Genomic DNA, 26,726 nt, shown 5'->3' with positions numbered 1-26,726 from the left:
TTTCTATTAGGTTTTCTAGCTCCTAACACAGTAAAATGTTAGTAATTCAGATAAATCAAAGTATATAATTAAGTGTAATAAATAATTTTATTAGTTACCCTGGACTATCTAAAAGTGATCCAGGTTTAAAAAGTGTTTCCTAGGCCAGAGGAGACCTTTTGAGAAAAATAAGACTGAGTTGCTTATTTTTAAAGTGCTTGAGGGAATTTATTTTATTTGGCAAAAATACTTTATTACTACCTCCATTTTGTTTATTTGTTCAATATGCTTATAATACAAACTAAGGCTCTTTCCAAATTATAAGAAATTCTAAATTACTGGAATAGGTATCAATGAGATTTTCTTACACTTTAGTATTTTTTCTAATTAATATAATCAAATTATAATATTAAACAACATGTCCTTATAACTAAGGAAGCTGAACCATAGAATCAGTTTCTTATCCAAGATGTTTTTGAAATAACATTAAAAATGGATAAATTTTAAAAAATGAATAAATTTTAAATTTAAAAGATTGCTTCAGGTGAAACAAAATAGAAATCATTTCCTAACATTCATGTGATAACCTATTTTAGCAAGCTATGTTTTTTTTTTTTTAGTTTTTTTGAAAGGCAAATGGTCTGCCTAAGGCCACACAGCTAGGCAATTATTATGTGTCTGAAGCCGGATTTGAACTCAGGTACTCTTGACTCCAGGGCTGGTGCTCTATCCACTGCACCACCCAGCCACTCCATAAGCTATTCTTTTAAAAATATAACTAACACAAACATGTATTAAATATTAGCAAGTCTCAGAAAAAAACAAATTCAATTAAAATAATCTTTTAAAAATAGACTAGTTTATTATAAAAGAATGAAAATATGAAATTAACTTGAAAAATTGACCAAAGATTCACCATTTTTTCTTAAAATAGTAGCATGTCATATAATGCTACAATAGATAACTGATGTACATCATTAACCTCAGGCACATAATTTTTGCTACAAATTCACAGGAAAGATTTCCTTGAAATATAAGCTATTGTTATTAATAATTACTCTTAATATGTAATTGGATGATTAGAGTAATAATTATCAGAGCACTTTGTAAAGATTAGTAGTCACACAGGGTTAATAGATCTTGACTTTCTTAGACTATCACCTCTTTCCAGATGGTCATTAATCTAAAAAAATAAAGCTTGGATTCATTCATTCATCTTCAGTTAGAGATTGGGATGACACTGAAAGCTAAATTTTCCAGAAGCATTATACTAAAACATTAAAGTCATATACTTCCCAGACCATACTACTATTTTAAAAAAGCAAATTACTGTTAAAAGTTTTATTGTAAAGTATTAAATGTGTCAAATGTAAACATTTTAAAAGACAGTTCATTCCCTTATAAGAATGAAAAAAAAAACTTAACAAAGGTCACCTCTGCATAGTCGAAATGAATCAGAAGGAGGGAGGGTAGAAAATCAATGATTTGCTGACCAAATACAACATAAAACACTGAAAGGTATAATTTGTATTCCCAAGTCATAGACCTTTGTCTTATGGCAGAAAAGGATTATTTGGTCCAATTCTTATTTTACATTTGATAAAACTGAGACCTGAAAGAATTCAATGAAAAAGTCTCATAGTTAGCAGGAGACTCAGGTCTCCTAAGTTCTAGAAAAGGGCTCTTTCCATTACATCATAGCTGTCTCTCCTAGTCATCAATACTGTTTGGTATGATCATATACATAGATATTTATTAGAAGCTTTTTAGGCCTCAAAAAATATAACTGCAAAATAATTTAAATACAATCGCTACTAAAAACAACAAAAAAAAACCATTTCAAAAAAAAGCACCCCCCAAAACCTGCCTTTAAAATGAAATACTATCAAAAGCAATATCTTTATGATACATGTGAAGTGCTACTCTTCTGAAAAGATCAATCATTGAGGATATCTAAATTATATAATCAATTAGAGTATTATTCTATTTTTCTAGAACTCTCTCAATTTTAATTAGTTTAATCATTATGCTGCACTGATCATAGAACTAGAGATAAGATATGAACAACCTGAAAGCTGCAGAAATATTAAAAAAGAGGAGAAAGTACTTCAGGGCATGGGGGTACAACTTCTATGGAGAATTTATTTTAAAGAAAGGAGAATTTATGGGAGGAAATGTACAAAAATCAAGCAGGAAAAAAAAGCATTGTATGGACTTTAACTACTAGCAATGAAGGCAGCTTATCTATGCATCAAAAGGGGTTCACTTTCTGAAGCCACAAATTCTGAGTATCCCAATTTAGCATTCATAGTTATCTATATTTCATTTAGTCACCTTGGCCCAATTATCAATGTCGTTCCTAAAGTGTAGCAGCCAGAACTAAACACAGAATCCAGATGTGGTCTGACTGGCAGGACAAAATACATCATGAACTATCAAGGTGGACACTATGCCTCACCAATACAGCTTAAGATATCACTGTTTTTGAATTATATTTCATTGCAGAAATAGATCTTGATTTTCTTAGTCTATCACCTCTTTCCACATGGTCATTAATGTTGTGCTTTGTTGTCCCTTAAAACATCACAATTTTTTTCAAAAGATTCTTTTCTAGCTACACTTCTGTTTTTTTAAATGTTGATTTTTTTTAACCCAAGTGTAAACTTTGCATTTATACTTATTAAGTTTTATTTTTATTAAATTTGGTTTCTAGACCATTGAGCCTATTTTTGATTCTTGCTTCTGTCATTTGTTAGCCCCTCCTACCTGTGTATCATCTAAGAATATAAAAAATATCATTTGAATTTAAATCAATCCCTGAGGAAATATACTCCATTAGAGATCACAATAAAAGCTGACATTAATCAACTACTACTCTCGGGATTTAATCATTAAACTTGTTCCAAATTGACCTAACTTTATTACTGTCTATTCCATATCTCTTTACTTTTCCATAGGAATAATAAGAGAGATTTTGTCAAATGTTTTGCTAAAATCAAGCTAAGCCATAGCTATGGATATCTAAAGTCTATTGGGACTAGTAACCTATGAAAAAGGAAATTAATTTAATCTGCCACAGCCTACATTTAATAAAGCTATATTGGTTCTTCGGAATTACTTCTTTAGTTTTTAGACAGACATTGAGCTCCCTTTTGATATGTGATCTTAGAATTTTCCAAGGTAAATGTGGACATTCTATTCTCTTCCTTTTTCCTAGGATTTTTTTCTAAGTATGTGGATGTTTCTCCTATTCTGGTACTATGGCATATGCTTAATAGTCATTGAAAGATCAACAATTACATTCATTAATTTATTTAGTACTGTAGGACCAGTTTGAGTGACCTGGCTTTCTGAATATAAGGAGGACACCCAAGCATTCTCTTACTGTCTCCATAGCTATCTTGGGTTTCAGCTGTCTAGTAATCATTTTTAACCTTTTTTTTAGCCAAAAGCTAGCTTTCCTAGGTCGAGTAAAAAAGAAAAAAAAAAAGAACAAAGAAGCTCTTATCTCCTCTCTTTTGTCTATTGTCCCATCTACCCTCTACAATGGTCCCAATCTTATTCTCTGATACCTCAACCCTTTTTCTTGATTCATCTATTCTTCCCCATTTTAAAGAATAAAATAATAACTGCTCTTATTACTTTGTCTTAATTCCACATTTTGCAACAGAGATATTCTAGTGGCTCTCTAGTTAACTGAAATTTACCAGCATTGCTATGTAATATACTTCAGTCCTAGGTTTGTTATCTATTTTAATATTCAAATCTATTTCTTTCTCCTGTCCAGATAATCCGTATTTTCTGATGATTATATTCCTTCTGTTTATCTATCAATCTTTATCCAGAATATTCTCTACTTAAAAGCACTGTCTTCATAATATACAATATTGCATACCCACTCCTTTAAAATCTATTTTTTTCCTTCTGAATAAGATATGATCTGTTACAGTTCTACTCTAATCATAGATCTCATACCATAAAACTCTGAAGTACCAAGATCAAATTTGCTTTCTTATATTAGGATTTCTCATTCGTGTTATTTCTTGTCTTTATTTCATGCATTTGTATATCAACATTTACAGACATCAGTTTTATTATTAACAATGAATTTTATTTCTGGTGAATTTCTGTAGCTTTTACTGTTAGTCTTCGCTTACATTACAGTTATTCTCTAACTTGGGAGTCAGAAAAAGAGAGAGTTTTCACTTCCCTTCATTTTTAGTTTAAAGCCCTTTTGATTAGCTTTTTTGCAAAACTGATATCTATACTGTTTTTTTTTAAACAAGGCAATAGGGTTAAGTGACTTGCCCAAGGCCATACAGCTAGGTAATTATTAAGTGTCTGAGGTGGGAATTGAATTCCACTCCTCCTGACTCCAGGGCCAGTGCTCTATCCACTGTGCAACCTAGAGGCCCCTATCTATCCTCTTAATATTTGTTTTACTAACATGCCCTAGAGCAGATATTTGTAAAAAGCCTCACTGCTTGGGGGGAACTAGGGGACAGGTAGCAATGCCAAAAGTAGCAGATGTTGCCCAGCACAATTCCATATAAAATATCTATTTGTATCAAATAAGAACAAAGTTCAAATCAAAGTCAACAAAAACAACACTAGCACTGAGAATTTACTCTGACAGTGCATGTAACATGGGCAAATGAGATCAAATTTGAGTTGATTTATGTCATATGTCAACTGCAGTATGAAGTGCCACCATTACTGTCAGTTACATGACATAAAAATTTTGCCATCTAACTGCTTGTAGCCTTTGAATGGCAAGTATATAAACTTAAAGTTAAATGATCTTTCTTTGGAAGTTAAAAGTACCCTTAATAATTGTTAAAATTCTTAGCACTATTAATTTTAGTAGTAAGTCCAATATAAAAAGTTAGTTTCCGAAAAAAAGTCCATGGCTACTAAAATTTTGAAATAACTAGAAAATTATTGTAGTTTCAAATTTATTAAAAATTAATGGCTTGGTGGGGCAGCACAGTGGATAGAACACCAGCCCTAGAGTCAGGAGGACCAGAGTTCAAATTTGACCTCAGACATTTACTAATTACCTAGCTGTGTGACCTTGGGCAAGTTACTAAACCCTACTATCTTGCCATAAAAACAAAATAATGGCTTGAAATTTTATTGTTTAATTTTTGATAGTGATATCATGACAAACACATGAATTGGATCTGAGGGAGGGGGTTGCTGTGCTAAGTCACCAGTCTAACTTTCTCCTCCAGAGCCATCTGAATCAGGTGGCCAGATATGACTGGAGATGGCCCTGAATGCAAGGCAACCAGGATTAAGTGATTTGCCCAAGGTCTTACAGTTATAAGTGTCAAGTGTGAGGTTGAATTTGAACTCTTGTCCTCCTGACTCTTAAGGCCAGGGCTCTATTTACTGCACCACCTAAGCTGTCCCTGTGTTCATGGTATTACAAGAAGTAAAAAGGGGTCCTCGGGTTTTACAACTCTTGAAAGGTTCTTTGTTATGTCCTGAATATATGCAAAAAGAATCAAAATAAAGGAAATTAAACTATTTTCCATAAAGAAAAATGTTTCATGTAATAATTATTTTTATGTATAAAATTTTACATTTAATCACCAACAAAGAATCTTTTCCCCAGAATCCAAAGCATTTTCCCGCTAATATTTGAAAAGTGAGCTGACAATCATATTACTTGTATAATTTATTCCATTTCGGTAGCTAAATTTTGGGCTTCAGGTAGAATTTTATGCAAGAAAATTACTTCTATTTGAAGTTCCTACCTAGGAGAACCAAGAAAACTACTCAAGATTCAGCTTTTGACAATAGCCATAAGCACAATATTTATTCTGGTGGAGCTTCTTGTTAAGAATAGCAATAGAAATATGCAAATCTTAAATACTTTTCTTTTTAGTTTTAGAAATCAAGATGCTCTAGATTTCAAAATGTACTGAAGTATAATTACCAAGGTTTCACATTGAATTTGGAGACAAATTACATCAAACAACAAAATTCTTAGATAATGTCTCCTCAAACTATAGGAGGGGAAAAGTATATACAAAGAGGGAAAACATCCAAATAACAATTGTAAGATTTCTCATATATTTTACCAATCTTTCCCTATCATAATATATAAATTCCACATACTAATAAAGAATACATTCCAACCAAGTACTTAAATTTTTAAGTCACTTATCCCAAACTATATGTGATATGAACATATAAAGGTCATACTTTATTTTCACTTATCAACCTCCGAATATACTTTCGAATTCCAGGATGACTAAATTCACAAAAACAGTTAACTGTGAAATGAAACCCTAAAAAAAATACTTTGTGTATTAAAGAAACTAGTGATAATGAGATAGGCTTAATTGAAAATCACTAGATATTTTCTAAGGGGATAGATAAACTAGAATGTGAAACTGGACTGATAGGTAGATTTGAGTTCCAGTCCCTATTCTCCCACTAATTTATTATGCATTTTTAAAGAATGATAAAATTGGACAAAATGATTTGTAAGGTTTGTTTCAGCTCTACAAATGCAATGATTCTATGATACAGTGAAATTAAAGATAAATTCGTAACAAAGTAATTAAACTCAGACATAGATTATCAAAAGAGACTTCCAAGATGTACACTGCAATGTATCCCAATCATCTCTTAGTGCACTGACTAGGTCAGGTCAGTGATGAGATAATAGAGTGGAATAAATTTAGTTCTTAGATACAAATTCTCTCACTTCTATTTTCATTCATTTATTTTGATATTAAGTAAACTGTATTTCATTTTAAGGTTAATAGCTGCATTATCCCATCTCATAAAATACAAAACTATTAAAAATTTTAAAAGTTATTCCAAATAAAATTCTTCTTCTGGTATTTGAGAATATTTGAGAAATGCAGTCCACAAAGAATGCCAAAATAAATGATTTAATTTTGAAGACCATAACAAGACTCTTCCCAATTCCATCACCCACCAAGTTGAGGCAGTCTAAAAAAATGAAAATAAAGATTTGGTGGCATATATTTTTATAATCAAAACAATCTAATATATTAAATCCTAATCAATCTTATACATTTATATTCTTTTTAAACTCATGTTGATAAAAGATATTAATTATAAAGGATTGTCCCAAAGAAATTTGCAACTTTTAAAAAAAGTGTTATTAACCCTTTGCATGTTTTAGTTAGCATACTTTCAAGATTATATGAGCATTATATGTAATAAATGTTACAGGACCTTGTCTCTTAAGTCAAAGACTTTACATTAAAATTATTAAGCATGTAACAGACTGATAAATTTTTGTTTTAGGTTTTTGCAAGGCAAATGGGGTTAAGTGGCTTGCCCAAGGCCACACGGCTAGGTAATTATTAAGTGTCTGAGACCGGATTTGAACTCAGGTACTCCTGACTCCAGGGCCAGTGCTCTTTCCACTGTGCCACCTAGCTGCCCCACTGCACCACCTAGCCACCCCTAGACTGATAAATTTTAAGGAATATTTCTTAACGATATGCTTCTATCCAAAAAATGAGATATGCAACATTTTCTGACATTCCACAAATACTATGCTTCTATCCAAAAAATGAGTTATACAACTCTTTCTGACATTCCACAAACAACTATGAACTACTAATTCCTATTTATTTAACTGAAAGGCAATTTTAAGTAATCTTAACCAAAGATTCCTTGCTAGAATAAATGCTTTGTAGATCTAATGATCCCAATGGAAGAGGAAGAGAAGAGGAAGAGAAAAGGAAGAGTGAACTCAACAATGCAGTTTGATTCATTACACTAAGTAATGAGTGAGGTAAACTCCCAGAGAGAATGGAAATCTATCTAGTTTTCTAACTAAAAGGAGCCTCTCAGTGTCAAGAAGTCAAAGATATGAAATAAAGAAAAGTCATTCTTTTTTAAATGTTGGGAATGAATCAGGTCTAAATAAAACAGTGTATGAAACTCATAGTCTTATTAAAACACCTGAATGTTTTAGTTATTTGGCCATTACATATCCTTATAAAACTCTTAATATAAAGCCCCAAGAAAGCTATAGTGACTATCCTCTACTCACCTCTTCCCCAATGTCAATAATTCCTGTTAGGTTTTTAAATTAGCAAGTACAATTATTCAAGTTAAAACTTACTTGATGAAGGTCATTTCCTAATACATATTCTGCAAAGTAACCAGGTGCAGCAGATGATGCTCGAATAGCTTGCCATATTTTGTGATGACATCCTCCCAAATAGTGTGAAGTGACTCCAGGAAAATGACCATAGTTTCTGAACACAAATGCTTTTGGTGTTACTCCTCTATTAACAAGAGTACTTATTGCTGCCACCTATTAAAAATCAAAAAAGAAAAATATTTATTACAAGACCTAGCTAAAGGCTCTCTATGACTAGGACCGGAAAAAAACATGTTTCTTTTTTCGAATTAATTTTATAAGACAGAAAACTTTTTTTTGAGTTCTAGCTAATATATGCTTTTATAGAGAAATAACACAATACTTCTCAGAGGCTATAAGAAACATAACTCAGTTATTAGTAGCAATAATATCTTTTAGAAATCAATGCATAGCTGCTTTTTAAAAGGGAACATGGGGGCAGCTAGGTGGAGTAGTGGATAAAGTACCGGACATGGAGTCAGGAGTACCTGGGTTCAAATGCAGTCTCAGACACTTAATAATTACCTAGCCGTGTGGCCTTGGGCAAGCCACTTAACCCCAATGCCTTGCAAAAAATAAAAAAATAAAAGGGAACATAACTACTCAGCAGTATTTTATATAGTCTTTATTCTTGATCTCTGACACATTATATTATAAAACTCATTTCTTTATGACTACATTCATTAGGAATATAGTGAATCAAAAAGGAATAAATAAATAAAAAGGAATATAGTGAATCAACAGTAATTTTAAAAGAAAAATTGTGTGATTGCTAACACTAGGTTTTAGAAATGTGGAATTATGATAAAAAAGTTGCAAACTAAGCTGGTAGAACATTTAAAAACTACTAAAGATATGCTGATTATCTGCAATATGGTAATAGATTTCTTTTGCAAATGCTAATATGCTTTGCTGTATTTGAATTCTTACTTGCTTTTAAAAGACTATTATTTCATTGCAAGATGAATCCTGAAAAAGACTTGATGGGGGCAGCTAGGCAGTGCAATGAATATCAAATTTAAACCAATATTCATTCCAAAAGAATATTTCAAAGTGATATTCATATGATAGTGAGTTCAAAGTCATTTTTTATAAGAGGGAATCTACTGTAAAAAATTATGTATATAGCTTGCCTCTTATCAAATGTCTATAAAAAACAAAAGTTTTGATTGGCTAACTGAAATCATTTAATGAGATCTCCCTCTAAATCTCAACTTTTGTCATAAACTTTACTAATTAAGCAAGCACAAGGTATTATTTCTTAACATTCCTTTCCTTTACTGCTCCTAGTTTTGTTTTTTTTTTTTAGCTCAGATTCTGGCCTGAGCATCTCCATTTTCAGAATGACAAAGTACCAGTATCTCAGAGTTGGAAGGGAACTCAGAAGTCATTTAATCTAACATATACCTAAACAAAAATCCCCCTGTACAACATAACTGACAAGATCATTTAGCTTTGCCTTTAGAGCAAGAATAAGGAAAATTCCCTTTTTGGGACAGATCTTATTAAAAGTTTTGACTTCAACAAAGTCTGTTTGTCTTTCTCTCTCTCTCTTCCATCTTCTCTCTATTCAAGTTTGTTCCTCTTCCAAAAAGAAACTTTCAACTATCAGCTCCTACAAAAAAGCTCCCAAAAATACTATAATCAAATTCCAGAGCTTGTGGGTCAAGGAGAAAATATTGCAAGCATCAAGAAAAAAAATCATTTGAATATTGTGGAGCCATAGGATAACAAAAATAGCGTCTACACCGATCAGAGGGCTTGGAATAGAATATACTCTAGAAGGCAAAGGAGCTAAGATTACAATGAAGAATCACTGACTGAGCAAAACTGAATATAATTCTTCAGGGGTAAAAGAGGTTATTTAATGAAAATATCCTGATGAAAAGATCATAGTTGAAAAGAAAATCTGACTTTCAATATAAAACTCAAGAGTACACAAAAAGGTAAACAGGAAATAAAATCCTAAGAGATTCAATAAGATTAAATTAAAAACATTGCTACTTGGAAAGATAATACTTATTTGGGTAGTTGGAGGTAGAACACATGGATAGATGGGAGAGCTCAAAAAAATTAAGAGATGAGAAAAAGGGATGTACTGGAAGAAGGGGGAAGGGGTAAATTATATAACATATTAAAAAAGGAACTAAAGAATTTTTACAGTTAGAAGAGTAGAGGGTAAATAGTGACAGACAAGTAGTGGCTGATTCATTTGAATCTTAATCTCATAGGAACTGGCTCAAAGAGAGAATAACATATGCAATTAGTTTGTTTCAGAAATAAATCTTATACTACAGAGAATTAGGATAGGAAGGGGAGAAGTGGAGGGGATGAGAAAGGACCCAATGGAAGGGAGGACAAATTGGGAGAGGCAATAGTCAAAAGCAAAATATTCTGGAGGGAGGATACGGTGAAAAGGGAGAGAAGGTTAAATGGAGAAAACAGAATGAAAGAAAACACAATCATAACTGTGAAAATATTTTTTTTCATTTCTGCAAGGCAATAGGGTTGTGACATGCCCAAGGTCACACAGCTAATTACTTTTAAGTGTCTGAAACTGAATTTGAACTCAGATCCTCCTAATTCCATGGCTGGTGCTCTATCCACTGTGCCTCCTAGCCACCTCCATGTGAAAAAAACTTTTACATCAACTTTCTTTGATAAAGGCCTCATTTCTCAAATATATTGACATTGTACTCGATTGTACTTATAAAACTATAAGACATTCCCCAATTGATAAATGATCAAAGGATATGAATAGGCAGTTTTCAGTTGAAGAAATCAAAGCTCACTATAAGTCATGAAAAAATTGCTCCAAATCACTGAATAGAGAAATCAAAACTAAAACAATTCTGGGGTACAACTTCACACCTAATATGACAGAAAAGGAAAATGACAAATGTTGGAAGGGGATATGGGAAAATTGAAACATTAATGCACTGCTGTTGAAGTTGTGAACTGATCTAACCTTTTTGAAGAGCAATTTGGAATTATCTACGTACAAAGAACAATAAAATTGTGCATACCCTTTGATCCAGCAATACCACTACTGAGTCTATATTACAAAAGAGCATGATCATAAAAAAAGGGGGAAAAGAACAAATGAACAAAAAATATTTAGAGCAGCTCTTTTTGGAGTGGCTAAGAACTGGAAATTGGGGGGGTGCTCATCAATTGAGGAATGGTTGAATTTGTTGTGGTATATGATTGTGATGGAAATTCTATTATGCTTTAAAAAAATGATAAGCAGAACGCTCTCAGAAATAAAAAGATTTACATGAATTGATGCAAAGTGAAATAAGCAGAATCAGAACACTGTACATATTAACAGCAATATTATATGATGATCAACTATGACATATTTTCATCAATACAATGATCTAAGATAATTCCAAAGGTCCTATGAAACATGCTCATAGTTTGAATGAAGAGTGAAGCAAACTTTCCTTATTTTTCTTGTTTTGTTTTGTTTTCTAGTTTGTGATTTATGATTAATATGGAAATATTTTTCATGACTGCACACACACACACACACACACACACACACACACACACACATAAATGCTGTCTTGTCTTACTAAGGTAGAGTTTAATAGCATATTCACACCACTCTCATTTTTGATGCAACAGAGATTGAGATAGGAACCACACCTATAATTTTGTTACTATGTTATAATATGTTACCTTATACTCCTCAAATCAAGAAACTCCCTTTACCAATGCAGGTAAAACATCTTTTTAAGCTTCTACTTTAAACTGGCTCAAGCACTGAGAGTTTGCCCAGAGTCATAGTCAAATGTAATACATGTAGGACTTAAACCCAGGTCTTCCTGGTTGAGACCAGTGTCCTCTCCATTATGTCAAGATGACTTTCTTATATGATCAGAGATCAAATTAGTTTTTCTGATCACCATATCACTATCGAATCATATGAAGCTTATAGTCCACAAAAACCCTAAGATTTTTTGGCTCAACTATTTAGCCTCTTCTTTCCTCTACAACTTAACATCTGTGATTTTTTAAATTGAAGACTAAGGCTTTAAATTTATTTTTTTAATACATTTTACCTTATTAGGTTTGGTTCAGCATTCTAATTTCTCAAGATCTTTCTAGATATTAACTTTACTTTGTATTAGCTGTCCTTCACAGTTCTTTGTCATCTTCTAATTTAGTAAATATGATATCTAAATCTTTATTCAAGACATTAATAAAAATATTAGCATAGGGTCATAGTTATATTCCCAATATACTTTTCCTGGAGTTATCTTTCCAAAAGGAAATTTCAGTTATCAACCAGCTCCAACATCACCTACCTGTAACCACATCACATATCATCTCAAAGTCAACAATCATTTATTTAAGCATCTATTCTATGCCAAGAACTGTGCTAAAGGTTGGGGAAATAAAGGTAAAGAATTGTCCTGCTCTTAAGGACTTTATAGTCTAGTGGGGGAAATAATACAAAACAAGCTATGTATAAACAAAATAGTGACACAATCAAATGGAACTAAACTCAAAAGGAAGGCATTAAGATTGGGCAGAAATGGGAAAGGCTTTCAGAAACCAAGAGCTTTACCTGAAACTTGAATGAAGCCAGGAAAGTAAGGAATCAAGATGAGGAAGAAGAGAGTTTCAAAAAATTGAATAAATAGTCAAAATGCTGGTGCCAAGAGATGAGAGCATCAAGAAGGAGGCTAATATTGCTGTATTATAGGCTAGATGGGCAGGGTAAGAGGAGGAAATGAAGTGTAACAAGACTGGAGAGACAGAAGGATTTCATATTTGATCCTGAAGGTGGCTAGGCAGCCACTAGAGTTTACTTATTAGGGTGGTGACCTAATTATCAGATCTGTGCGCCTCATGAAGCTCCATTTGTCAGCTGAAAGAAAGACTGGAATAGGGGAGATTACTATTGTAATAGTCCAGATATGAAGTGATGAGAATCTGCCCTAGGGGGTAGTGGCAGTGTAAGAGGAGAAAAGGTATACATCAGAGATGCTATAGCTATAGCATAAGAAACAACATGATTTGGCAAAATATTGTATTTGTGGCAGGAGAATAATAGTGAAGGAGTGGGGGTAACACCTAGGGTGTGAGTTTGGGTGACTGGGAGCATGGCAGTGTCCTTGACAGCAAAATATAAGTTAGGGACAGGAGGGGTTTGGAGGGAAAAATCAATCAAACATCTATAAAGCACCTACTGAATACTGAGTCCAGTTCTGGAACTAATGAATTTAATATATCTAAAAGATGGCTAATTTGAGATATTTAATAAGCAGCAAGAAATGTGAGACAAAGTCAACAGAATGGTTAGGGCTAGATAAATAAAATATAACAGGGAATCAATTTGCATAGAGATGTTCTTTGAAAATATATGGAAATCAGAACAGCTAGGTGGCACAATGGATAGAATCAGGAGGACCTAAGTTCAAATCCAGCTTCAGACAATTAATATTTAGTTGTATGACCTTAGACAAGTCATTTAACCCCACAGTCTTAAAAAAACAAAAAAAAAGAAAGAAAAAATACATGGAAGCTGATGAGATCAATAAAGGAAACAGCATAGAGGGAGAAGAGAAGAGGTTCTAGAGTTAAAGCGCCTTGTAGGGACCCTATAATTAACAGGTATGACCCGGCTGAAGATTTAGCACAAGAGACCAAGATAGATAGGAGACAAACCAGAAGAAAAGCAGTGTCACAAAAACCTAGTGAGAAAAATTATCAAGGAGAAGGTGACAGTGTCAAATGCTGTGGAGAGGTCAGAAGAAAAAAGGTCTTTTCTCAATTTGACAATTATAAAGAGCAGCCTCATGATGATGATGTCAGAAGTCAGACTATAGAGTTAAGAGAATGTGAACAAAGGAAGCTGACACAATGATTATAGATATTTAGCCAAGAAAGGGAAAAAATGTATGAGACATTAACTAGTGGGGATGGCTGAATCAAGTGAGGATTTTCTAAAGACAGAGGAAACATAGGCATATTGGAAGGTAGCAGGAAAGCATCCAGTAGACAGAGAAAGATGAACAATAAATGAAAGAATAGAGATGATAGAAGAAGCAATCTGCTGGAGAAGAAAGGAGGGAACGTGATCAGCTGTGCGTGTAGAAATATTTGTCTTGATAAGAAGAAGGGTTACTTTTTCATGTTAGACAAGTAGAGGAGACAGCAACAAAAAAAATCATTTGTGTCATGTGAGATTTGAAAAGATAGAGTTCTTGGTAAAAGTCCTTAATTTTTTCAGTGAAATATGAAGACAGTTCTCAGCTGAGAGGGTGGGAAGGAGCAACTATGGTAGGTTTGAGGAGGAATGCAAAGGTTTAGAAAAGTTCTTTCAGTGAATGGGCCAGAAAATCAATTAAGAATCAGTCAATTAATAATCAATCATAACCAAAAGTATAAGTATTCAAACATTTTGGTAAATTTTAGGTAAATCATATCTATTGCAACTCCCTAATTTACCAAAACAGGAACTGAGGGTATCCTGAAATGAAATACTTTTTCTATTATACCACTCTAGAACTTCATAAAGTTCACCACTATATTTTTTTTTAAAAAATTAGACATTTACATGGAACACTATTGTTCTATTAGAAACCAGGAGGGACGGGATTTCAGGGAAGCCTGGAGGGATTTGCATGAACTGATGCTGAGTGAGATGAGCAGAACCAGAAAAACACCGTACATCCAAACAGCAACATGGGAGTGATGTTCAACCTTGAAGGACTTGCTCATTCCATCAGTGCAACAATCGGGAACAATATAGGGCTGTCTGCAAAGCAGAGTGCCATCTGTATCCAGATAAGGAGCTGTGGAATTTGAACAAAGTGCAAGGAATATTCCCTTTAATTTAGAAAAAAAAACATATATCTTATTGTCTGATCTTGTTACCTCTGAGACTTCTCTTCTTTAAGGATATGATTTCTCTCTCATCACACCCAATTTGGATCAAGGTACAACATGGAAACAGAGTAAAGACTGACAGAGTGCTTTCTGTGGGGGGGGGGAGTAAGATTGGGGGGAAAATTGTAAAACTCAAATAATATCTTTAATAAAAATAAATTTTAAAAAAATTAGACATTTATAAAACCTGATTAGAACTAGAATTTTGGAATTCAAAACTAAGTATTGATCTGTAGAGCTCTGTTATTTCTTCCTTTTAAAAAGAACTTATAAATAAAATATTTCCCTATATTTTCACAGTCATATGAGTCTACACTTACCTTAGGAGATTTGGGATTTCTTGCAGTCTCAATCATTAGATCAGATCCCATTCTATCCCTTTAAGAAATAAAAAAAAACCCCAGCAAATTATATCCAAATAATATTTTAGAAATAGATGAAATAAAAATATATTGTAAAATGTATTTTAAAAGTGCTTACATTTTAAACTATCAATATATGAACAATCATTTTCTATTTAAAACTTTTCATTACTGCTCAGAATGAGGGGTATGCTCTCTTTCAAGCCTACCACATTACCCAAAAAATATGGGGAGATAACAAAAAAAAAAGAAAGCTTTATTTCTCTTCATGGAGCTTAAAAATGAAAGAAACAAAATTAACATACAGGAACAATTCTTCATGCTCAACTATTTCTATCTAAAGGGAAGATGAATGTTGATTTACTAAAAAAAAAAGTTATTTCATTTAAAGATCCCTTAAGTGAAGTACATAAAATCACAAAGTAATATCTCTTAGTTGAATAATCAAGAGACATTGGTAAACCAATTCAGTTAGTTGAGCTTAGTTTTAAAATTTGCCTTCTATTAAGTTTTGTACTCTCTTACATTATGAAAACAAGAACAATTTGGCTAAATTTCAGGAAAAAAATAAAATAAGTTAATAGGGACTTGGGGGGAAAGAGCAATATCAAGATATCAATGACAAATTTTAGAAGTAATTTTTTTTAAAAAGACCAAGAATTGGACACAAAACTTTGACTATAATATTAATATATATATTTTAGGCCCAGTGTGCATCTAAATAATCCATGTGCCGAAGATTCTTATTAAGAAACTTTATATTAGTTTAAAAATAAAAGAGACCTTGAAAAGAACCTGAGTTCATTAGGTTAGGCCTTTGTGATTAGAAATAAATTGGACTTCTGTTAATAGGGAACTCCCTGTTTCACAGGTATGAAAATTTGAGGTAGTTATGCTTCAGCTAAGCTCATCTCTAATGGAGTTGGAGTAATTGCTAAGAAAAAGATGACTTAATCAGTAAAGAGCTTTGAAAGTATTTGTCTTAGTGCTGTGTAAAGAATTCCACTGAACTAAAACTTCTCATTTGAACAGTATAATAAAGGCAGTAGGGTATAATAAGACTAATAGTTGGATTGAACTCAGCAAAGAACTGGGTTCAGATTCTACTCTTAATACTTTACTAGTTGTGTAACCATTGGCATAATTCTCAGCCTTAGATTCCCCATCTGGAAAAAACAAGAATAATAATCTGTAGCTACTTCACAACTTTGTTATGAGAATCAAATGAGATAATGTATATAAAATGCTTTTCAAAATTTACAACTACTATACTATACAAAATTTATTATATAAATGTCAATCAATTAAGGATCAGGCTTCACTATAAGCTCAAAAATAATTAAATCAATAAACCACTATAATAAGGTAAACATTTTAATATATTTTGCAATGAGATTATAGAAAGTAACCAAAACTTTTATATTTTATTTGCTACTTTATATATAAAGCAGTCGATTACAGGTCTCCAGTATACTTTTTAATACTTATCTTTCCCTATTTTTTCCTGTTTGCTTATTTTTAGTATTTGATTGGGATGAAAAACTGTAGTAGTCAAGATTAATTGTAAATTAATGTGGTAGGCTTGAAAGAGAGCATACCCCTAATTCCAAGTAGTAATGAAATAACAATTAAATTTAAAAGTTTTAAATAGGAAACTTTTAAAGAGGTGTGTTTTTTTTTTCTTTTTAAATTATAGAGTAATGGGCTTGGCTGGAGCTCTAAGTCTGCATGCTGGTTCTGCCGATTATAAATCATACCAGCACAGGTAAATCATTTCATTTCTTTGGATCATAGTATTTATTTATCTACAAAATAGGGACGAAGATCTGTTCAATATATAACTTTACAAGAGTGTTGTGAGGAAAATACTTTTAAATTTTAATGCATTACAACATGTGACCTTACTACTATTTTAAAAGAAACTGATTGAATGCAATGTCAAACTAGGTACATGTAACTAAAAATATTAGCTAATCTTCCAAAGGAAAAAAAAGATTAATTTTTATAGTTATTTCTTCTAGAAACAGTTTTATTATATTTTTTATACTTCATTTATTAGGAAAACTATGTCGACATCATCTATAAAATCATGTAAATTGTCATCTATTAAATAAAAATCGTAATAATCAAATTCTGAAAGTAGTTTCTAATGGTTTTAAATATTACTTAAAAATGAAAAGTCATTACAAATGATTAAAATTATACTCATCAGGAAAACAGTAGTGAGAATTACATTACATTCTGTGGAGATTTATAAATTAAAATTAGCCTATCAAAACTCAATTTTCTCTGAAGATATTATATATCACTAAATTAAAAGCAAATCACAATCACCTTTTCCAAGAGATGACAAACATCAATCCTTTCTGAGCACTTAAAACAAAACTTCACTAAAATGACACATGGAAGTGGCAACTTACTTAAGTATTCTTTCCCAGGTTTCACTGTTATAAAATGCATGGCTCCATCCCATTTTGACTGTTCCAACAATGAGATTCTGGGTAAATACATCAGTTCCTAAGTTTCGATAAAGTTCTTCACATTCATCCAGATGCAAATGAAATAATCCCAACATAAAAGCTAATATGGCACCTAAAACAAAGAATGTCAATGTATAAGATGTGTGAGTTTTCAAGAAAAAAAAAATGAAGTTTTAATTAAAGCAGAAGGAACTATACATATAATAGTTTGTATTTTCCATGAAGTGAAACAGAAAAATCAGTGCAATATACAACTTTACTAGAATGAAGTGACTATGTAGCTTTGATAGATGAATGTCTCATAGAACACAATAATTCATTATTCCTTTTACTCAGTCCAGGGAAATTTTGAAGATACATGGAATATGTTTTTTAAAAAAAGCTAATCTACAATAAATAACAAGCAAATACTGCCACCTAGTGTGTTAAATTAGAATGAGCCTGTTAACAAAATAAAAAAGAAACTATTTTAAAATATCATTGAATGAGAGAAAAAGAGCAAAATACTCAGATATTTTTCTACATACACACACACACACACACACACACACACACACACACACACACACACTGCTAAATCATGTCACCATAATTAACAAAGTTAAGATCAAATTATCTCTGAAATGTCTCACTTTCTTCTCCAGAGCCCATATTTGTCCAGATATGAATCAGAAAGATTGGAGGGGCTCTGGATGTGAGGCAGATTGGGTTAAGTGACTTGCCTAAGGTCATATAGCTAGTGTCTTGAACTCCTGGTCCTCCTGACTTCTGAAGCCAAAGCTCAATCCACTGCACCACCTAGCCTTAAATATATAAATAAAGAAGAAAAATGATCTCAAGAGGCAGAGAATACTGACTTATATCAGAGGACAAGAGGTAGAGAAATGTGAAGAGGAGAAATGAGGAGAAAGACCTAGGGGTTATAGGAAGAAATTCCTAAAATGTAGGAGGCAGGATCCACTGATGATAAAATAGTTGCTTGTGGTACCAAGACTGATGATTCAGATGTTTATGTTACCCTGAAAAAAAAAATCCAAGAAAAGTCAGAGGAAGAGGAGAAAAATAAACATGGTAATGGTACAATGAAAAAGCCATGGATCTGGAGTCATAGGACATGAACTCAGATCTCTATTTCTTACTCCCTGTAGAATTCTGGGCAAGTTCCTTAAATTCCCTGAGCCTGAGCTTCCTCATTTATAAAAGTTTTGCATCAGATGATTTCTGAAATCCTTCCCATGTCTAGATATAGACCAACACTGCATACCATATACCACAAAAAAATTCAAAATGAATGTGACCTGAATATTAAAGATCATATTATAAAAAATTAAGATAACTGGCTTCAGGGTGGCTAGGTGGCATAGTGGATGAAGCACCGGCCCTGGAGTCAGGAGTACCTGGGTTCAAATCCAGCCTCAGACACTTAATAATGACCTAGCTGTGTGGCCTTGGGCAAGCCACTTAACCCCGTTTGCCTTACAAAAAAAAAACCACGATAACTGGCTTCTTTTCAGTTTTGATTAGTGAGTGAATTTTTAACCAAACACTTTGATTACATGAAGCTGAAAAGTTGTGCAAAAACGAAATTAATCCAACTGGGAGAAAAGAATCAGCCAACTTGGAAAAAATTTTTTAAATAAGAGTCTAGGGGTGGCTAGGTGGCGCAGCAGTGGATAAAGCACCAGCCCTGGAGTCAGGAGTACCTGGGTTCAAATCCAGCCTCAGACACTTAATAATGACCTAGCTGTGTGGCCTTGGGCAAGCCACTAAACCCTGTTTGCCTTGCAAAAAAACCTTAAAAATAATAAGAGTCTAATAGTCAAGGTACATATATATACACATATATATGTATTATATATGTATATAACACACATATATATAACATATATATATATATATATATGATCAAAAGTCTTGTCTTAAGGAATAAGTGGTCAATGGAAATGATCAGTTCTCAAAAGTATTTTAAACTATTAATAGCAACAATAGTGAACCAATCTTGTTTCATGACTATAAGCATGCAAATAAAAATCCTGAGATTTAACTTCACATCCAGCAAATTAACCATTCTGTTCTTTGGCCATCTTTGCCAAGATTGGAGAGGTTATGCAAAGGTGGTCATACACTCCATTGTTGATGGACTTTTCAACTGGCCCAACTACTAGAGGGAATAGTTATATCAAATAGAGGCCAAAACATCTATATCCTTTAACTTGAAGCTTCTATTACTAATTATATACTCCAAGATCAATGACAAAAGGAAAGATCCTACACATATAAAAATATTTACAACTACATTTTTTGTGGTAGTAAAGTACTAGAAACAAAATGGATGTTATCAATTATGGTTAAATTATGTTACATGAATTTAACAAAATATTACAATGTTCTATGAGACAACTAAACATAACGAATAAGGGGGTACATGGGAAGATATTAACTGACAGAGTAAAACAGCAAAACCAAAAAAAAAATCCTCAAAGATTATAATAATATAAATGGAAACAATGATAAAGCAATCCATACTGAATGCTTCAAAATTACAATTTCTAAGTTTGGATCCAAAGCAAGGATATTTAGAAGAGGAGGAGTTCATGGGTGTGAAACAATGCATACAGACTTTTTTAATATGTTAATTTTTCTAACTTTTTTCCTTCTTTATTCTGTATTATAAAGGGATGGCTTCTGAAGGGTATGGGGAAATGGAGATGAAAACAAAAGCTGCTAACTTTTTTTAAAAAAAGAGGCGGCTAGGTGGCGCAGTGGATAGAGTGGATAGAGCACTGGCCCTGGAGTCAGTACCTGAGTTCAAATCAGATACTTAGTAATTACCTAGCTGTGTGGCCTTGGGCAAGCTACTTAACCCCATTGCCTTGCAAAAAATTAAAACGAATGCAGAGATGCATGAGAAGATATATGAACTGAAACAGAGTAAAGTACATAGGACCAGGAAAACTATGACTACATAGAAAGAACTAAAAGCATAACATTAAGGAGTGGCTAGGTGGTGCAGTGGATAAAGCACTGGCCCTGGAGTCAGGAGTACCTGGGTTCAAATCCGGTCTCAAACACTTAATAATTACCTAGTTGTATGGCCTTAGGCAAGCCACTTTAGCCCCATTTGCCTTGCAAAAATCTAAAAAAAACAACCCCCCCCATAACATTAAAAGTCATAATGATTTGCAGCTGGGGAGCTAAGGAAATGGGTTTTGTTTCGTTTTTAAGCTGCATTTGGGAAAAATGATGATAAAAAGCACAAGGAAAGGAGGTAAGACAAAACTTATCGATTCATTATTTGCTTCCGTCTTCTCTTTCAAGAAGTATTTTGACACTGATCAAAGGAAACCAAGAAATCCATCAGAGAGCTAATTCCAAAAACAAACTAAAGGAGCACCTGGATGGCTTTGTTGAGAGTAAATTATCACATGTAGATAAACTACATCTTGGGATTCTAAGAACACTGCTGGCTCTGACTACTGAGCCAGGCAATGATCTCTCAAAAACCATATTGTCTAAGAGAGATGCCAAGGTACAAGAAAGAAGAAAAAACATTTCATTTTTCAAAAATGGGAAGAGAGTAGGATTAGTAAATACAGTTAAAAAGAAGCTTTACTTTGAATCCTGGAAAAAATACGAAGAAAATTTATTAAAGAGATGGTTGGTAGACAATTAGTAAAGGAAGCTGTAATCACAAAGAATCAGAATGACGTCATCAATAAACAGATATGTCAAACTAATTTAATTTCCTGGAATTACTAAATTGGAAGATCAGGGAAACTATAGATACAGATGATTTAGATTTTAGCAAAGGCTTATTAACAAAATCTCACACACTATTTTTCTTTAGAAAAGATAGGACCTGGAAAGAAGCCTCTGTCAGAGGGCCCTAGGTATTATGTGATTAGTTTCCTGCTGTTCAACATTTTTATAAATTGCCCAGATAAAAATATAGTGGGTATGCTTATCAAAACCAGAAGAGCCAGTAAACATGTTAAAAGGATACAAAGTTAGAGAATTAAGTTGAACCTAATAAGATATTTGGAAATTTTTCCTTACAAATAAATTTAATTCCTCTTTCATGTGAAAGCCATTCAGATACTAAAAGATATCACATCTACCACCTTCTCCTGTTCTTTCTTCCCTTGCCACAAAATCATTCCTTCTCCAGGCTAAAAAGTCATAATCTTTCAGACTGATCGAAGGCTTCATTAATCCTAATCTCCCTTTTGTGAATGACTTGCCTTTTTTCTGTGATCTTTATTCCTAAAATATCTCACCCAGAACTGAACTCAATAGGTAAGATTTGGTCTGACCAAGAAGGAACATGGTGGAAGTATCAAATCCCAAAATAAGGTACTTAACAAAGGTGATCAATCTATCTAGCTTAACCTATAAAGTTAAGCAATGTCTGTGGGTATCACTGGTAGAGCCAGGGATAAAGAAAAAAGGAAAAGAAAATGGAAAAGAGAGGTCAATAATAACCTTAACAACAATAATAATAAGCGTGTTTATATAATGCCTACCATACGCCAGCTGCTCTGTTTAGGAGTTTATTTCATTTTATCATCACAACAATTCTAGTAGGCAGGGGCTACTATTATCTGTATTTAAAAGATGAGAAACTGAGACAGAGATTTAATGAATTGTCCATAACTATTAAGTGTCTTAAGTCAAATTTAAACTCAGGGTTTCCTATCCACTGTGCTAATTATCTGTATAGTAAAGAATAGTAGGAAATCCTAAAGTTATTCAACATCCAACTGCAATTTAAAAATTGTAAGCAAGACAGATAGCTTAAGGCTGACTACTGAAAAATGCATTCCCCAGAACCCCAAGCCTTCCATTTCTCAATCTGGATCTTAACTGTAAATTCTCTCCTCATTGTATGAGGGAAAATTCCTAACAGAAAACACAAAATAATTTTGAATAGACAATACTACCTCTAATTTCCTGTTAATGTAATGTTGATATGTTGATATTTGCAAATATACTTAAATATTTTAGAAGGTATCAGATATAGATGGGTCTTTTTTCAAAAAAAAAAAAGAGAAAGAAAGAAATCTGAACACTTGCCAATGTAAGTTAAGGAAAGTAAAGAACCTTGAAAAATATACTAGGCTGAGGGGAGAGAATCCAAGTTGTAATTTCATATAAGAAAGAATGGGTCATAAAATTTTATTCTGTTCTGTAATTAGTATTTTTTGCACCATTACTCAACTTTGCATTTAAACATTTTTTACATTTCTTATTAAAAAAAATCAAAAAAGTAAACTGACTATCAAGTGAATTATGTAATCCAAATCAAAGATAAAGATGCTTTTGGATTACCTGCTCTTTTTCAGTTATTCACCATTTTTTAATACTACTTCAATATGCATCACTTTGATTTGAACCATACTGCACTGCAACCAAATAAATGGTTTATGCTTTAATCACTGTGCTTTTCTCTTTTTTTTTCAGAAAATGAATATAGCACAATATAGAAACTGATATTTTATACCAAAAAATACATATAAAATAAAAAGAATTTCTAAAGTATTACAAAAGATCCAAATACCATCTTAATTCATATTTAATAACATTCAATATTTGACTGAAAGATGTATTATATGCAAAATGAAAGGATTTAAATTTTAAATATAAAAGTTGAGAAAATAGCAACTATCAAACAAATTCCCCTTCAAAAAAAATTCACTATTTTCTTTAAATGGGTTAATGGCACATATCACTTGCAAAAGCAATTACCTGTGCTTACACCACAAATATAATCAAAAAGTTGATGAACTGGCTGTTGAGTAAGTTCAACTATTTTTCGAAGCGCCTGAATGGCAATCACACCTCTGTAACAAAGTTCGGAGAAAGATATGATTAAAATGCTTGCTTTGTGAAAAAAAACTTAAATTGAATAAAAAGTCAATTATGTATTCCAGTTCAAGTTTCTCAAAACTAGTTTATTCTATAATTGTGATCATGACATATTAATATGTAAAACTAGCAGATGTACATTTTCCAAAAATGTCAATTTAGCATTTAACAAATTATTCCTTTTTAAATCTCATAAAAGCTATTAAAATAATTCAATTTTTAATAATTAAATTTGTAGGAAAACCTACTACACAGCATTTAGTGGCTGGGTTCACCTTATGCTTGGATTATTGAAATAATTTCCTGTTTTGAGTCTCCTCATAATTTCAATTTATCCTTCATTATATTATCATATCAAGATAGTATTATAAGAGGCCAGATCTAGAAATTCAACCAGACAGGAGACATTACCAAGTACCATAAATCAGGAGAGTAGAAAGGGAATTTAACCAAGTATAAAGAAAAGAAAGTTAAGGTAGAAAAGAATAAGTGGTTACTGAAGATATAGAAAGACAAGTAATTAAATTCAAGAACACAAAAGCAGCAAGAATTAAGAATCTAGAACAGGAGACAAAATAATAAAGGTTCTCCAAACAGGTTTGTGTAGAAAAGATCATGGACCCAGAATGAAGAGTCTGAGTAATAAAAGGTTAGGATCTAAAAAAGTAAAATAACAGGCACAGAGTACCTGAAGTAATAATCAGACTTATTAAGTCAATTATCTTCTAATGAAAGAAATACTTATATTAATTCAGGGCCAGAACCATTCTCTGATAATGGACAGGCCTAAACTGTAAGTGATCAGGAATATCTATCTAGAAGAGAAGAAGGCTGAGAGCACAAGAAAAGAGGGAGTTTATGAAATCTAAATTTTTTAAATACATTTTCCAAAATGTCATTCCTTTTTAAAAAAAAAACCCTTCAATGATTCTTTATCAAAATCTTCTATTTCATAAGTCGTATCCTACTTAAGCAACTTTATTTCCTAAGGGTTTACAATATGTACTTCTGTTCTCCAATCAGGCCGATGTCCTTACTTATTCCAAAAATTTATGTACACTAAAAACTCCAACATTCAAACATCTATGCATTTACTCATATTGTTCTCCTCTACTGTAATATTCTCTATCCTTTCTCCTTTCTATATAAAGCTTATTCATCACTTAAGATTCATAGTCTTCTCTGACAAGTTCAGCCTTTACTGATCTCCCTCTCCAATATGCTCCTACAACAATAACAAATAAGGAGATGAGCAGAACCAGAAAAACACTGTACACCCCAACAGCAACACAGGGTCGATGGTCAACCTTGATGGACTCACTCATTCCATCAGTGCAACAATCAAGAACAATTTGGGGCTGTCTGCAATGGAGAATACCATTTGTATCCAGAGAAAGAATTGTGGAGTCTGAACAAAGACCAAGGACTATTACCTTTAATTTAAGGAAAAAAACCCATTATTTTATTTTCTGATCTTGCTTATCTCTTATACTTTATGTTTCTTCCTTAAGGATATGATTTCTCTCTCATCACATTCAATTTGGCTCAATGTATACCATGGAAACAACGTAAAGACTGAAAAATTGCCTTCTGGGGGGGGAGAAGTAAGATTAGGGGAAAAACTGTAAAACTCAAAATAAATAAAATATTTAAGTACAAATAACCCCCCAATAACTAATAAGTAATTACTCTGTACTACCCAATTCCGAACTTTAAATGTCCTGATTGTTTATCATTGTTACCCATGTGTTAGTATCAAATCAGAAAAATCTTCAAGAAGCTTCTATATCTTCCATAGTAACTAATATAGTGCTCTCCACATAGATTAAATACTCATTACTTGATTGACTGGTATGATTAAAAAAGAACAAATATGTTAAAAGTTGTTACAATGTTAAAAGATTTTCAGAAATTTCAAGATTCTTGTATTTGACAGTTTCATATATTATTAAATATTACAAAGAACATAAACTCCATTAAAATCTGAATATTAAGAGCTAATGAATAAATTTAAGTTCTTTAAGAAACTTTTCATATGGAAAAGTTTTTGTTCTGGAAAGGAAAGAAAAAGTACTTTTATTAAAGTGTGTGTAAGATATCGCTCCTTTTATAAATGAACAATATGATATCTAAAATAAGCAAGGACTTAATTAAAATTGCTATAAATAAGTGAAGAAAAAGTTTTCATGAGGGATATGAAAGGTTTTAAACAAATAAACGGTTAAATAAAGACAAGTCACTTTATGAAATATTATCAGATGATGCCTTGCTTGTATGTAAATAGTTCAAAGACTTGAAGAGACAAAAAAAACACTTTTATGTATGGAAAACTGGATATATCAAAGTGTGAAGAAATGGGTCAAGAATATAAAATGTATTGAACAAAATGTGTTCTTTTGACTTGCAGAGCATTATGATAGTTTGGCTCAGGTGCATATAATTACATTACTACTGATGAAGGTAAAATTTTAAAAGTGAGGAATCCAAGATTTGAAGACTGTGGTATGATTTTAAATGGGTTATTTAAAGGAGAATCAATAAGAGTCAGGAGAGTCAATGATTAGAATTATAGAGTATAATTAAAATATAGAAGAGTCTAAGACTGAAGAATCTGATAGAATAGGAGATATCAGTTGGGAGTTTGAAAAGCAGTTCAATCAAATCTGCTTTTGAAGAGATAACCAATGAAAGCAGAAAGTAGTCTGCTGAAAGAAAGCTTCAATTTCATAATTTCTGATTGGCTAAAAGAAGCCAGACATTTCAGTATTGACCTTCAAGGACCACTCTATAACCCTGAGTAGTGAAGCTCCTCAGAATTACATATTGTCCTTTTCTGCCCTATCTGGCTTAAGTAAATAGTTTCTGTATAGAAACATGCTGAAGGGGAGATGAGGAAAAATAATCATCATCATATTAATAAAATCAGTATATTAATAAAAATAAGTATCATTTATATACCATTTTAATGTTTACAAAGCACTTTACATATTATCC

At 32.3% G+C, this 26,726-nt stretch overlaps 1 protein-coding gene across 1 annotated transcript in view; it reads right to left on the bottom strand.

Moving 5' to 3' along the window:
* Window positions 1-26,726, bottom strand: part of PNPLA8 (patatin like domain 8, phospholipase A2) — a 47,605-nt gene that overhangs the window by 7,643 nt on the left and 13,236 nt on the right. The window contains exons 5-8 of the mRNA XM_074193906.1: window positions 23,613-23,707; window positions 17,808-17,979; window positions 15,346-15,403; window positions 8,102-8,296 (exon numbers count right to left, since the gene is read on the bottom strand). Of these exons, the coding sequence (XP_074050007.1) occupies window positions 8,102-8,296; window positions 15,346-15,403; window positions 17,808-17,979; window positions 23,613-23,707 (520 nt within the window). The remainder of the gene's footprint in view (window positions 1-8,101; window positions 8,297-15,345; window positions 15,404-17,807; window positions 17,980-23,612; window positions 23,708-26,726) is intronic.

Source organism: Macrotis lagotis, chromosome 7 (assembly GCF_037893015.1).
Source record: "Macrotis lagotis isolate mMagLag1 chromosome 7, bilby.v1.9.chrom.fasta, whole genome shotgun sequence".
In the NCBI taxonomy this organism is placed as follows: Eukaryota; Metazoa; Chordata; class Mammalia; order Peramelemorphia; family Peramelidae; genus Macrotis; species Macrotis lagotis.
This window is presented reverse-complemented; position numbering and strand designations above follow the sequence as displayed.